Here is a 13505-nt window from a genome sequence, read left to right as displayed (position 1 = left end):
CATTTGTACAGGGACATTGCTGGCTGTTGCCTTTTGTCAGGGAGTGAGGGGAAAATGCACAGTTTGCTGCGTTCCTCACTCTGTCTGGGGAGGTTAGGTGGCAAAGGAACCTGAACCTGTCCCAGTTGAGGGACATGCAACGCTTCTCTAGCTGTGCCCACTGGAGCTGCAGTGGCCATGACGAGTTGCTTATCATCTGGCCTAGAACTTTGTAATACAATCAAGCCCGCTGATAGGAGGAGAGCAAAGAGGGCAACTACCCTGGGATCTAACAATACAGAAGGGCCTACAACTCCTGACTGCCACTACTGCTGCAGCTGCTGAAACTCCTGAGCCCTTTAAATTGCTGTCAGAGCTCAGTGGTGTGCGCTACAGGCAGTGCTGAGGGCTGTTTGGGGGAGATGCAGCGCTCTCTGGGGGACCCTGAGAGCTGTCTAACCCAAGCCCTTCCCTTTTCACCTGAGTTCCTGCTCCTTTCCCACATCCGCATCTTGCTCAAGGGCTCAGCGAGGCTGTCAGACCCACTGAATACAATTGATATGTAACTGGAAATTATGTACTCTAAATGTGAACTCCTATAAAAAGAATTAGAAAGCTGGTTTCTCCTTCAAAGCACTTTCTTCCTCATGCTGGATTAGTAGTGAAGTTGGAATCATAAGAGATATAGAAAGAGGTGCTAGACTCTGACTTCACTATATAGCGAAGCATAGAGAGAAAATGGGTGATGGAGATGCAAAATTTTAAGCTTTGGGTTGAGAATACCTAAAATTATTTTTCTTTGAAATGGTTCCACTTAATGTTTGAAAGACACTTGAAAGATAATCTTGTAAATGACTATTTTAATTTTTGAATCTTCACTGATCATATGAAAAATCAATGTTTTGTTTTTGTTTCTTTGGCAGATACTTAGAGCATTTACAGATTTCCTTGCGTTCATGGTTCTTTTCAACTACATTATTCCTGTATCGATGTATGTCACAGTGGAAATGCAGAAGTTTCTTGGTTCTTATTTCCTCACTTGGGATGAAGAAATGTTTGATGAGGACACAGGTGAAGGACCTCTGGTGAATACTTCTGACCTCAATGAGGAATTAGGGCAGGTAAACTCCTCATAAAAGTTCTAATTGATGATAAAAATATATCAATAGTTTCTAACACATCTGAACTTAGTGGAGATATATACTATCTCATAGAGCTGGAAGGGACCTTGAGAGGTCATTGAGTCCAGTCCCCTCCCCTCACAGCAGGACCAAGTACCATCACTGACAGATTTGCCCCAGATGCCTAAATGGCCCCCCTCAAGGATTGAACTCTCAACCCTGGTTTTAGCAGAGCAATGCTCAAACCACTGAGCTGTCCTTCCTTCCACATTCATTATTGTATGCAGTGTGGTAGCCATGTTGGTCCCAGGATATTAGAGAGGCAAGGTGTCTGAGGCAATATCTTTTGTTGGACCAACTTATTTCTTTTACTGTACGTGACAATGTCTACGGTTTTTAAACAATGTGAACAATAGTAATTAAGAAAAGCATTGCTTGTACATTTATTAATATCATTATTTTAAATTATGTATTTGGTACTGCTGCTGTCAGTTATGCAAAAAAAATCCAAAAACTGAAAAAACAAACCCCAAACTCAAGCAACTTTACCCCACTTTTGAGCTGGTATAGTAGTCTGACATATCAGTTGTTCCTGCTATGGGTCACCTTTTTTTAAACTGCTGTGGGTTTTTGAATTACATAAATCTTTATGGAAGGATGAAATAAAACTAATGTTCAGGTAAACAATAAAGTTGCTAGGCCTACTCTGTAACCATATCATTATGTTTCCTCTGTTTTTGCTTTATTGCTATGGTTCAGATTCTGATCTCACTGCTCTTCTTCGGTGAGGGCCACCAGCTAAGGCAGGGGTGGGCAAAAAGGCCTCCGCAGGTTGGATCCAGCCTGCCAAGCGGGTGGATCTGACCCGCAGAGGCCTTGCTGCTCCCCTGCCCCCAGGCCAATCAGGACCTGGGGGCGGGGGAGCTGCGTGAAGCTTCCTTCATCCTGCCCCAGCCCTGTGAGGAGCCTGCGGCGCTTCAAAGTGCCTCGTGCTCCTTGCAGGGCGGGAGGAGGCTTCCTGCGCTCCCTCACCCCCAGGTCCCTGATTGGCCTGGGGGTGGGGGAGCATGCCAAGCCTCTTCCAGGGCATGGGTGCCTAGTGGGAAAAGGGGGCAAAGGGGCTCTCTCACCCCCAGTCCAATCATGGTCTGGGGGTGGGTAGCTCCTCCACTTCCCATTTTGAAGTGGCCCCCGGGCAAAAATTATTGCCCAACCCTGAGTTAAGGGCTTGAAAATTATACAACTTCAGTTATAAAGAGAGACCTTCTCAGTATCTGGCAGTATATCCAATTCTCCTTAATTAATGTATTTCGTTGCAGGTTGAGTATGTCTTCACGGATAAAACAGGAACATTAACTGAGAACAATATGGAATTCGTAGAATGCTGCATTGAAGGGCATGTTTATATACCTCATGTCATCTGTAATGGGCAAATCCTCCATGATTGCACAGGCATTGATATGATTGACTCTTCTCCAGGAGGAAGTGGGAAAGTACGATGCTCTTTCTTAAAAAAAATATGAAAAGGGGCTGATCTTTATGTTGAAAAGAATAGTATCATTATAACATCCCAAATATTTTAGTAAATGAAGTGGGATTCTGGTGGAACTGTACCACAATATAAATATTTTCCACTTAAATTTAGTCTAAGGGATTTATTTTCATAACAAAAATATCCAGGAGAATCCACTTAATAAAATTTGAAAATATTGTTAAATGAAAACTAAAATATGAAGTTCTACCATGTTAATAGATAACATCTATAATGATAGTTAACTTATTAAAGTGGAAATCTGCCATGATAGTAGAAGACAAAAACTGTGATAAATGGGAAAAATGGTTGCTAAAAACATATAGCTTCCATACATTTAAATTAGTGCAAAATGGGGCATATGTATGTTTTATTTGCTATAATTCTGTAAGCTAGAGATTCCGGGGTGGGGGGTGTCCTGGCCAGAGCAGTCCCCACTTGAGGGGCTACGTGCTCCCACTCCCCAGACACATGGGGCTGCCAGATCACTGGTTACCCATTCACATCCCTACTCCTTCCAGCAGGTACATTGCTGGGTTTACAATCCCCTGGGATGGGAGGTTCAACCAACTCCTCTCCTCCTTTCTACCCATGTCCTTCCAGCAAATCCATTGCTGGGATGTCAACAATTACACCCCTCGTAGGACGGATAAGGTGGACTATGATGGATGGATGGCTCCATGCCAACTAATCCCAGCTCACTCAATTACTGAGCATCTCTCCTCAAGTCCTTTTCCTACACCATTTATCCATTACTGGATGCCATTTTGTATGGAGTACCTGACTGAACATTCACTATACACTTAAGTAACAAGTTACAACATATGGCCTACCACCGCCTGCCGTGTCATGTATGAACAAAGTCCACCTGGACTTGCTGTAAGCAAGGCAAAAAAAAAAAATCCAACTGCACTGGGTCAATGTGGTAGAAATTTCTTCCCAGCCACCCTGAATGGGATAGCTAGAGTAGTACCCATAGCAGATATAGCCAATAACCTGGTATATTTATCACCTAAATAGGGAGGGAGAGTAGGTGTTGTCCTCCCGCTCTGAGTAAAAGGGAGAGTCCACGCACAGGCTGGCCTTTTTAAACCCCTCATTCCTACGGGGTGTTAATCACCATGCTGACCCTTTTTGTCAGTATTATGTCTTCTTTCCTCCCCCTAAGCCATCAAGAATCTCTCTCCTCTCGCTGTCAGCCAGCCAAATACACTACCACCACTCAAGGTGCAGGGCAGAGAAAAGGGGGCTATTTCAAGCTATGCAAGATGCTGGAGTCCATAAAAGGAGCTAACATCGTCAAAGGTTCAGATTCAGTGCTTTTCTGGCTCTCAGCTTGGATTAAAGGCCCTTTAAAGCATGCTCTGCTATTCTGCATTGGAAACCTGTCAGAGTTGCAACAGAGCAATTGAAAACTCTCCCCAGAGTAAGACCTGGGTGCTGAAAGAAAGTTTATCATATCACTCCTTTCCCTGTGACCTATGCAAGATTATTTACCATAGGCCAGCTGTCTGGGAGTCAGGGTCTGAGACTTCCTCTACTGCAGGCCATTCCCATAAGAGTAATACACAGTGGCCCTAGATTAGGGAGTTTTTACAGTAGTCCTCTTACTCCCTGCTGCTTTCATGAGCTGCTTGCTGGCTTTTATGAGGACCAGGTAATGTTCAGGCTGTCATCTGATCCTGGCTTCATGACATCATCTGGGGGAAGCTTGATTAGTTATGGTTAGGGCTAGCATTCAGTTCTCCTTAAACGATTAACCACCATATCTAGGAAAATATGCATAATTGGTTGTAGGTAAAAGCCCAAATCAAATAAGTGATTCCAATCTCCTACAAAACAGAATAATTTAAAGGGAAGATTTGGTGGTGATTTGGTTTTGTTTTTCTTATCCCTTTTCAAAGTAATACTATATAATGACAATACTTTCCTTTTTATTTATTAGGAGAGAGAGGAGCTATTTTTCCGTGCTCTTTGTCTGTGTCACACGGTTCAAGTGAAAGAAGATGACAATGTAGATGGAGTAAAGAAAGCCCAATTATCTGGGAGATCATGTGTTTATATATCATCATCACCTGATGAAGTTGCTTTAGTTGAAGGCGTACAGAGGTATATGCGTAATTTGATAGCTTTCAGGTCTCAAAAACAATTTTAAATATGGAGGTTTGATTCACTGAAGCTGAAAATAATTTTTCAATGCAGAAATATTATTTATTGGCAACTTTATAGAATCATATAAGCATATAAGATTAAGTATATAATCATATAAGCATATTTGACGTGTACTACCTTCTCAGCATATATTGATTCTTTTTTCTTGCCCATAAATGAAATAAAAAAAATATATTCCTATTTCAGAAGATAAGTTTAATTCTTAAAATCTGACAGTGTTCTGAGCTGTGTAATTATAAACGTATTACTTGTAATCTCTTCTTGTCTGAATTTGCATTTAATTTTGCAGGCTTGGTTACACATATTTAAGGCTGAAGGACAAATTTATGGAAATTTTAAATCCAAAAAATGATATTGAGAGGTGAGTAGCTGTGGAAATGTGAACAGGTTGGGACTGAGAGCACACATTTTATCAATAGCATATCCACCAGTTTTTTCCCTAAATATATTTATTTGTAAACCAAAAATTGTATGAAATAATGAAATAATTAGTTGAAAAAGTTTAATGCTTTACTGATATTTATACTTTAAAGGATTTCTCATTTTTTGTTTTCACATTTGAGAGACTATGTAAGAGGGAGAAAATAAATGAAAACAACAAAGATAGTCCAAAGCAATATGATGTTAGAAAGAATCCTCCTTTGATTAGTTGTATGATAAGTCAAAGTTTCTGGAACAGGCTTTATGGAACTTAATAAAAATTAATATGGCTTCATCTATTTCCATATTTTTAAGCAATCCTGTTTAGTTTAATGGACAATTATATCCCTGTTGGGAAATCATATAGATGGTTTAAGTAATTTACAGAAAGATACTCTAATTTGTAAAATTCAATAGAACCTTTTTGAGTTCATGTAAATCCCCCAGAAAGTTTTATGACTTATGTGCTTTTAAAAATGTTGCTCTGTATTTTTATAGAACCCTATTTGTTTCATTCCTATTAAGTAATATAGGATTTTTGTATTTATAAGTAAATTTATAAGTAAATGAGGCACTGTAGTAATTTATCAGGTAAACTGTGGAAATACTAAAAATACTTGGAATTTACTCCAGTTTTCACTGGATTTTGCAATCATAAGCATAATCCAACTTTCTGCTAGAATTGTACCATTCATTGACTTCAAGAAAAAGTAGCATTGTGGCCTCACGTATATATATATTTTTTAATTCCAGATTGTAAAAACATAGAGCTGAGTAAATTCTCCCATTAAACAAGTGAAAACAATATGATGTGGTTTGTCTAATGATTACAGTGTTTTTAGAAATAAAATACAGGTATTTGTGGAGAAAGGACTTTCAGAGGTCAGAACTTGGGCTGAATATATATGTTTACACTGAAAAATATTGGGAGTCTTTATAAAATATTAAGAGAGAACATGATAAAATACATTAAATGAAAGGCATGGAGAAGGTAGATCAGAAACTTCTATTTATTCTCCTTTACCTAATGATGAGGTTATTGGTGTTGGGTGGGGATTTATTTGGGATAGAAGTGTCATTTCCCTTTGTAGAAAACACAGTTATTTAGACTTTTAATAAATATTAAAAATTCCAAGACATCTGAAATATATAGACCCTCAAACTTTAATGCATAGGGACAGCCTTTGTTATTGAAAACTAGAAGGAAATTCCCTATGAGTAGTGTATTCCATATCTCTCTCTTACAGGGTTTCTTGTATTTTCGTATGATACTGACTGCTGACAGTGTGATAGGGGATTCTATCATGCTGTCATTGTCCAGCCAAAACTCCTGGTCTAGTTGCTAGAGGTTTAACCTATGTTTCTTAACTGATTACTACTTACTGTATTCTGTGTGGATAATAAGCTTAGCTATGTGAAAAAACAGGATTATATCAAATGTTTTTTTCTTTTCTCTGTCAGGTTTGAATTGTTAGAGATTTTGAGTTTTGATTCTGTAAGGAGGCGAATGAGTGTGATTGTCCAGTCAATGGCAGGTAGAGATATCATATCCTATTTGTGATCCATGTCTTGATTTTTAATTCAGCGTTTTCTCTAGCATATTCTTTTCTTCATGCTTTCCTCTTTTCTGCTTTGTGAGTGATGCTTTGGAATTTTAAGTTGATAATTAGCACTGTCAGGACATTTGTATGTCTGAAGAACTATCCTTAAAGATATTTAACCTGTTTTAAAAATATATTGTTTTGAGGAAATAAATTTTAACTTTTTTAAACTTCATATTTTCTCTTTTTAGGTGATATTTTTCTGTTTTGTAAGGGAGCAGATTCTTCTGTATTTCCTAGAGTTACAGAAGGAAAAATAGATCAAATACGATCCAGAGTTGAGCGAAATGCAGTGGTAAGATGAAATTTGAAATGTCATTGTCTACCCTTCTGGCCCTGTATTGTGCACTAACATGGGGAGGAGGGTTCAAGGAGCCTCCACCATTGTGTCAGACCTGGACACAGCCACAGTCCGATTGCCCTGCTGAATTCAAGGATTACTTTTCATCAAAGCTCCTGTAGGAGTAGCTGCCCACAAAAGAGAGCCCCCTTTCTACCCCCTGGAGATCTTTCCTATGAGGTGTGATTTTTGTCCCAATGTAGGCCAATGCCTGATAAGCATTGTAAAACCCATATTTGAAGGATACTTACAAGTTAATTATGTAGTGAGAATAACCTAACTAGTAGCTACTATTGTGCATTACCCAGGACTCATTAATTGACAGTCTAAGGCAAGGCTACTCACCATGCAGCCTGTGGGCCACACATGGCCGGTTTGTTTGCGGCCCATAGTGCGGTTTGGGTTTACGCAGGGCTCAACATGTGGCCTGCAGGTGGAATCCTTTTAACGTGGCCTCCACTGGGAACACGCTCCGTAATGATGAGTCAATATAATGGTCTTTTGTTGATATGCGTTTTAGTAGTTAAATTCCTGACTGTCATTGCTTATTAAAAGTACTGTCATAGGGATGGAAATTGGGTAAATATTGCATTTTATTTAATATCAGCAGAACTGACTTAAATGGGGCCTGTGTGTTGTGTAGTCTTGCCTTAATCTTTGTATTTATGCCTGTCAGTGAGAGAGAAGCTGTTTGCATAGATTTGCATATATATTTGCATGTATATGCAACCACACTTAAGTTGCAGCCCTCGGCATATGCTGTGGGTATCATTGTGGCCCCCAGGGCTTCCAAAGTTGAGTAGCCCTGGTCTAAGGCGAGGTTTTTAACAGGTGCCCAGCTTTGACCTAACTCTTCCCCATTGAAGTCAGTGGTAAAACTCTTACTGAAAATTCCACCCTCTCTTCCAATATCCAGCCTTGACATCTGATATTTTTACTGACTTTAGGTTGCTTCACAAGATCTCCTGAGGGAGAAACTATTAGAACATAATTTAGCTGTAAATGTTCTTGTTATGGGGAAGCAATTCAACAATAATGCCTGTACATACATATTAGCTCACTAAAAAGGAAGTATGCTCTTGCTTGATTCCTTTCAGAAGAAATATTCAACTTGGTTACTTGAAAGATAGGATTAGGAGTTGTAAATACTGTCTCAATTGCCATTAAAAAAACAAATGCCATTTCAATAAAATACGATTATCTCTCTAAAATAAGGTAATGTTGACTGGTATCAAATACTCAGACTGAAAACAGTTGTTTACTATAGGAAATGAAGAAATATCCATCAATATTGTCTGTTGATTTAAAGGGAATCTGGATTTTCTCTTAAAAACTCTTTTCCCAGAGCACAATACTAAGCTTTACAATATAAAATAGCTTTGTCCCCTGTGAGAGGGTGGCTGTTTATAGGTGGAAGAAGCTAGTAAAAGTGAAAGAGCAGTTTAATATACTATATCCATCCAAATTCTGGCAGATTCTGAGTGAGAATCCAGACCCTCAGCTTCAATATTTCCTCATTCTGGATAATTGCATTTAGACTGAATTCTTAAATATAGCAGCTTCTGCGAGAGCATACAGGCAGCAAATTGGCTCACATACTGTAATAAATGACAGATAGCTCATAGATGTTCTGATGATTGTCCTTTTTGGATTGCTTATAAGTAACTTTGTAGAGAGCTGTCTTATCTTTTATTTTGCTTGATTAATCTTCCATATAATTGCCTCTGACAAAGTCATTTACTGGGAAATAAAACTCTTCTTTATTTGATGATAATCCATAGTATACAAGTTTGAACCAACTTGAAAGGTCTTTGCTGAAATCTAATCTTAGCAGTCAACTAAACTGGAACAATACGATTGAGTCATGCTTTCAATATTTATCTGCTCCTTTCCCTCTCTTCTGAAAGATTATTTAGACTATATTATTTATTTTGTCCATTTTGTCATTTGGACTTTACTGACTATCATTAAAGTAACACTTCAGAATCTGTGTTCAGGACAGTATACTGCTAGGGAAAATGGTGTTCACTTTTTACAGGAAGCAAAATCAATTTATCTATATAATCACTAAGTTAGTTGCCCAAATTGTTGTGACTGAAAGAAGTAAAATTACTAGAGCCTCATCTCAGGCTAACTTCTTCAAGAAGTGACTGTTAATGTGTTCTTTCTCAAAGTAAAAATCTAAATTGAGAGACGATTGTAGTTGTTAATTGCTAAATACCAAAAGTATCAAAAATATAGAAACGATTGTATGATGAATACAAATTTATTATCTAAGCTGGTGGGCAAAACATTCAGCCTGAAACTGCCTGAGCTTTAACCAGTAGAATGTGAGCCTAAAACATTTACATTAGGAGCTAGGATTTTGTGATTTACAAAAGCAAAGTATGAGAACACCATGGGCAAGACCTTGCTGTCCTTCATTTCTAATGAACTGACTTGCTCTTATGTCCAAACAAGACAGTCCTGTTGGTGAAACAAAGCAAAAAATGGATTATGTGCTAATTAATGCATTATTGGCCTTATGATGATCATCTTCATAAGGAGGAATTTCATCCTCTTATGTATATGTTCCCTTCCAAAAATAGAATAATGTTTCCTCTCCAGAAATTCAGTCACTTTTGACAGATGGGTTTCAGGCACTGGCTCAGTTGAGTTAATTACTTTATTAATAAACATGGTTGACTTTGTTGCCATTATACAACACTCTTGGCTTTGTTGCCATTTCTTTCCTCATGACTCCTTATGGACATAAATAAAAATAGTACATTTCACTTCTGATTTATACGTGTTTGCCACCATATTTTTGACTTTTTTTTTCTTTAAAAAATGTACATAGGTTATGTGTCTTCTGTTGCAGTAAATTTGACTCATGGATCAAAATATATAAAGCCAAAATGGCAACAATGGTTGTTATAGAGCAGAATTATTTGGGTAGTGCCCATCAGGTTACGCTAAAGATATCATTGCAGAGTATCAGGGGAACCTATAATGATAATTTGTCAAAAATAGGAATTGTTGTTTCTATGGAAGTGTAAACCGGTTCAGATCAAATCAGAAGTAACCTAGACCAAAATATCACACTCAAATGTGTGCTTCCTTGTCATGATCAAGATAGAACATGAAAATGCCAAATTACTAGGAACATGATAGATAAGTAATCTTGCAGTACCATTCTATGGAGAGCAATATCCAGTCTCAAGGCTGAAAGTGTTGGTGATCAACTGAAGTCCTCTTGCCATAAAATTTCTAACTAATTTTTGGTGATTGTTACTTGGTTTTATCCTTACTCTCCTATTTCACAGACAAATAGGGAATGGGAGCTGAATTTTAGGACTAGCAGTAAAACATTTAGGATGTCATATAGATCAGGGGTTCTCCACCTTCTTTTTTGTGAGGCCTCCACCAACATGCTATGAAAACTCCCATCTCCCAACTAGCGGTAGGAGGACGGCAGAGCTCTGCACTTCAGCCACCAAGCCAGGAGACTCAGGCTTCCTCCCCACTGGGACAGGATTCAGGGCTGCAAGTTTTAACCATGGGCCCCAGTCAGTTTAATGCTGGCTTTGTGCTGCAGATCCCCCTGAAACTGACTCGTAGCCGTCCAGGGGGCTGCATCTCCCCAGTTGAGATCATCTGATCTGGCTGTTGTCATACTGCTTACAGTGCTGTACATCAGCTATAGTTGAAGAAGCCACAAGCCATTGTGAGCCAATACAAAAATATAGTAGTATCCAATCTCTGCAGTAGTGCAGTGTGAAGGTGAATGAATATTTGTACACAGTGAAATGCTTTACTGCTAGTCCTCAAATTCAGCTGCTGCTTTGCAGCAGAGCTCTTTTCAAACTCCAAATGCAACTGAAATAAAAATGGAATGTTTCTCCTGCCTTTTCACTCTGTGATCACCCTCTCTAACATAGGTTTCTGTTTTGCTGTCCTTCCTGGGCTTTTTTCAGGGATTCCTCTTCCCTTCCCTCTCCATTTCTATAAGTGCTGGCCAAAATCTGCCCGAGGTTCCCTCCTTTTCTACTCTTAATATCTTGTTGACTCCTGGGTGTCTTATCAACTTTGTGCTGACGACTGTCAGATCCATCTGTTTATTCCAGTCCTCACCCCCCCCCCATTTCAGTTGTGTTTTTCCTTTCCTCTTGGTATCATCTTTTGAATGTCATAGTACTTAATTTAAATTAAGGATGGCAAAAACTGAATTTTTCATCATTCCCTCAACACTTCTGTTTCCAATTATAGCTTCACTGCCCATCTCTCTAACTGGAAATGTTGGATTTATTTTTGGCACCTTCTTATTTCTACTATCCCCCTTAATTGGTTCTTTGTCACGGTCTGTGTAAAGCTCAGAACAACTCCTGCCTACTTGTTCTCTTGACCCTCTCCACCTCCCACTTCTCAGTCTGCCTACTTTTAACTGATGATTGTCCCTATCCACTCATTCCTCAAACTGGAACGACCTCCCTCTGAAATGTATCAAGCACCTTCAGGGTATGTCTACACTACCACCCTAGTTCGAATTAGGGTGGTAATGTAGACAACTGGAGTTGCAAATGAAGCCCGGGATTTGAATTTCCCGGGCTTCATTTGCATCTTGCCGGGCGCCGCCATTTTTAAATGTGAAACGTGAAACGAGGAGTAACGGTAGTTTGGAATAGGAAGCCTAGTCTGACCTACCTAGTCTGTGCCGCATGTAGCCGCGCGGCACGGAGTCCACACTAGCGGACATTTAAAAATGGCGGCGCCCGGCAAGATGCAAATGAAGCCTGGGAAATTCAAATCCCGGGCTTCATTTGCAACTCCAGTTGCCTACATTACTACCCTAGTTCGAACTAGGGTGGTAGTGTAGACATACTCTCAGTCATCTTCAAATGGCTCCTTGAAACCCATTACTTTTACACTGATTTCTGTCACTGACTTCAACTCTTCTTTTACTCACTCCATCCTTCTTGCATTACCTCAGTCTCATTTAAAATCACAGGTTGTATAATTCTACCACAATATAATGTGTCTTATATTATGGTGTCTTCACCCTTGGCTCTCCTTTTACTGCTTCTTCTTTAATCTTAATTTTGTTTCTGTAAGTATGCAGATTCCTTGGGGACTGTGTTGTTTAAAATTGTCAGTAAAGTGAGCAGGACCTATGGACTCATCCTACTCTCTATCTCCCTTCGATTGTTTTTGCAAAACCTATTTTTATTGCAAAGCTAGACTTGGTTGTTCACACCCATAATTGCCACATACTTTACTAGCTAAAGTTAGGTCCCTATTTTGCAAACAGTTATTACACTGGCTTTTTACCTTCTCTCTCCAGAACCTAATATAAGCAGTTATCTTAAAGTTGTTTACCCATTTGTGGCAGGCATTTCTGATAAATGCAAGGTGTGTCTGTTATTTTGCTCGATGTTCCCACAAGCTTTAGCAAATTCTAGAAAAGTTTCAGCCATACTTGTTATTTATGATCACGCTTAGCAGTTTCAGCATTTGCTTGTTATTTATTGTCAGGTCTTACTCAAGGCCTAGAGTAGGAGGTTACATTTCCACATACTTGAGTTGCCTGGAGCCCTGCCTGCATGCAAATTTACACCAGGCTATGGGCCTTTGGCTTTCAGAGCCATACTGTCAAGTCTTCAGTCAAGGCAAGTCCATACAGACTCTTCCACAAAAGATGTAAATATCTGGCACCAGAAAGAAAATAAATCATCATACTGGCATCAAAAATGGTCAACAGGAAATATTCTTGTTGTACTTTTGTAATTTCACCTGACTTTCAGTCCAGATACCAGGCACCAAAGTGTAACCATTTGCCAAAGTGTAACACTATGATGAAAAAGGTACTAAAACTGGACTAGATTGTTCACCAGACCAGTAAATACAGAAGATAGCTTCTTACTTGGTTTCCTTGTGTTAATGAGATACTTTACTTCCTGTTTTTCCCCTATATGCTTGCTTGCTTTTCTTCTGTTACAATTAAACTGTTATAAATTAATAAACAATATGTGCAGTAAATATAGGTTTGAGATTATCATGACAATGCAGGATTTTGTGTTTAACTGCACAAAATAGTATAACTATAGTATTTAGTTACCTCAAAATTAGATGATACCTACCCTTTCAGTGTATAAGGAGTTTACCGAGTAACATGCATGAAACCTTAAGCAGTTGTTTTATAGCTCGAAAGTGTGTGGTCTATTTGTACAAGCTTTTACATATTTTTTCAGTTGCACATGTTTAAAGATAATCTTTGCAAATAAATCAGATTGTTAAAGCTTATCTTTTTAACATGGCAAATAGGAATAAAATCAGCTAAAATTAACCTCAGTCCCTTTTTAAAT

At 38.8% G+C, this 13505-nt stretch overlaps 1 protein-coding gene across 6 annotated transcripts in view; it reads left to right on the top strand.

Moving 5' to 3' along the window:
* Positions 1-13505, top strand: part of ATP11A (ATPase phospholipid transporting 11A) — a 236011-nt gene that overhangs the window by 183457 nt on the left and 39049 nt on the right. For all 6 annotated transcript variants that reach the window (XM_006138951.4, XM_025179410.3, XM_025179411.3 and 3 more), the window contains exons 12-17: positions 903-1100; positions 2420-2593; positions 4577-4740; positions 5093-5164; positions 6685-6758; positions 7016-7119. In XM_006138951.4, coding sequence (XP_006139013.3) covers positions 903-1100; positions 2420-2593; positions 4577-4740; positions 5093-5164; positions 6685-6758; positions 7016-7119 — 786 coding nt within the window. The remainder of the gene's footprint in view (positions 1-902; positions 1101-2419; positions 2594-4576; positions 4741-5092; positions 5165-6684; positions 6759-7015; positions 7120-13505) is intronic.

Source organism: Pelodiscus sinensis, chromosome 1 (genome assembly GCF_052426305.1).
Source record: "Pelodiscus sinensis isolate ZL-2025 chromosome 1, ASM5242630v1, whole genome shotgun sequence".
NCBI lineage: Eukaryota > Metazoa > Chordata > Testudines > Trionychidae > Pelodiscus > Pelodiscus sinensis.
The sequence above is the reverse complement of the archived record's forward strand: the minus strand, read 5'-3'. Positions and strand labels throughout refer to the sequence as shown.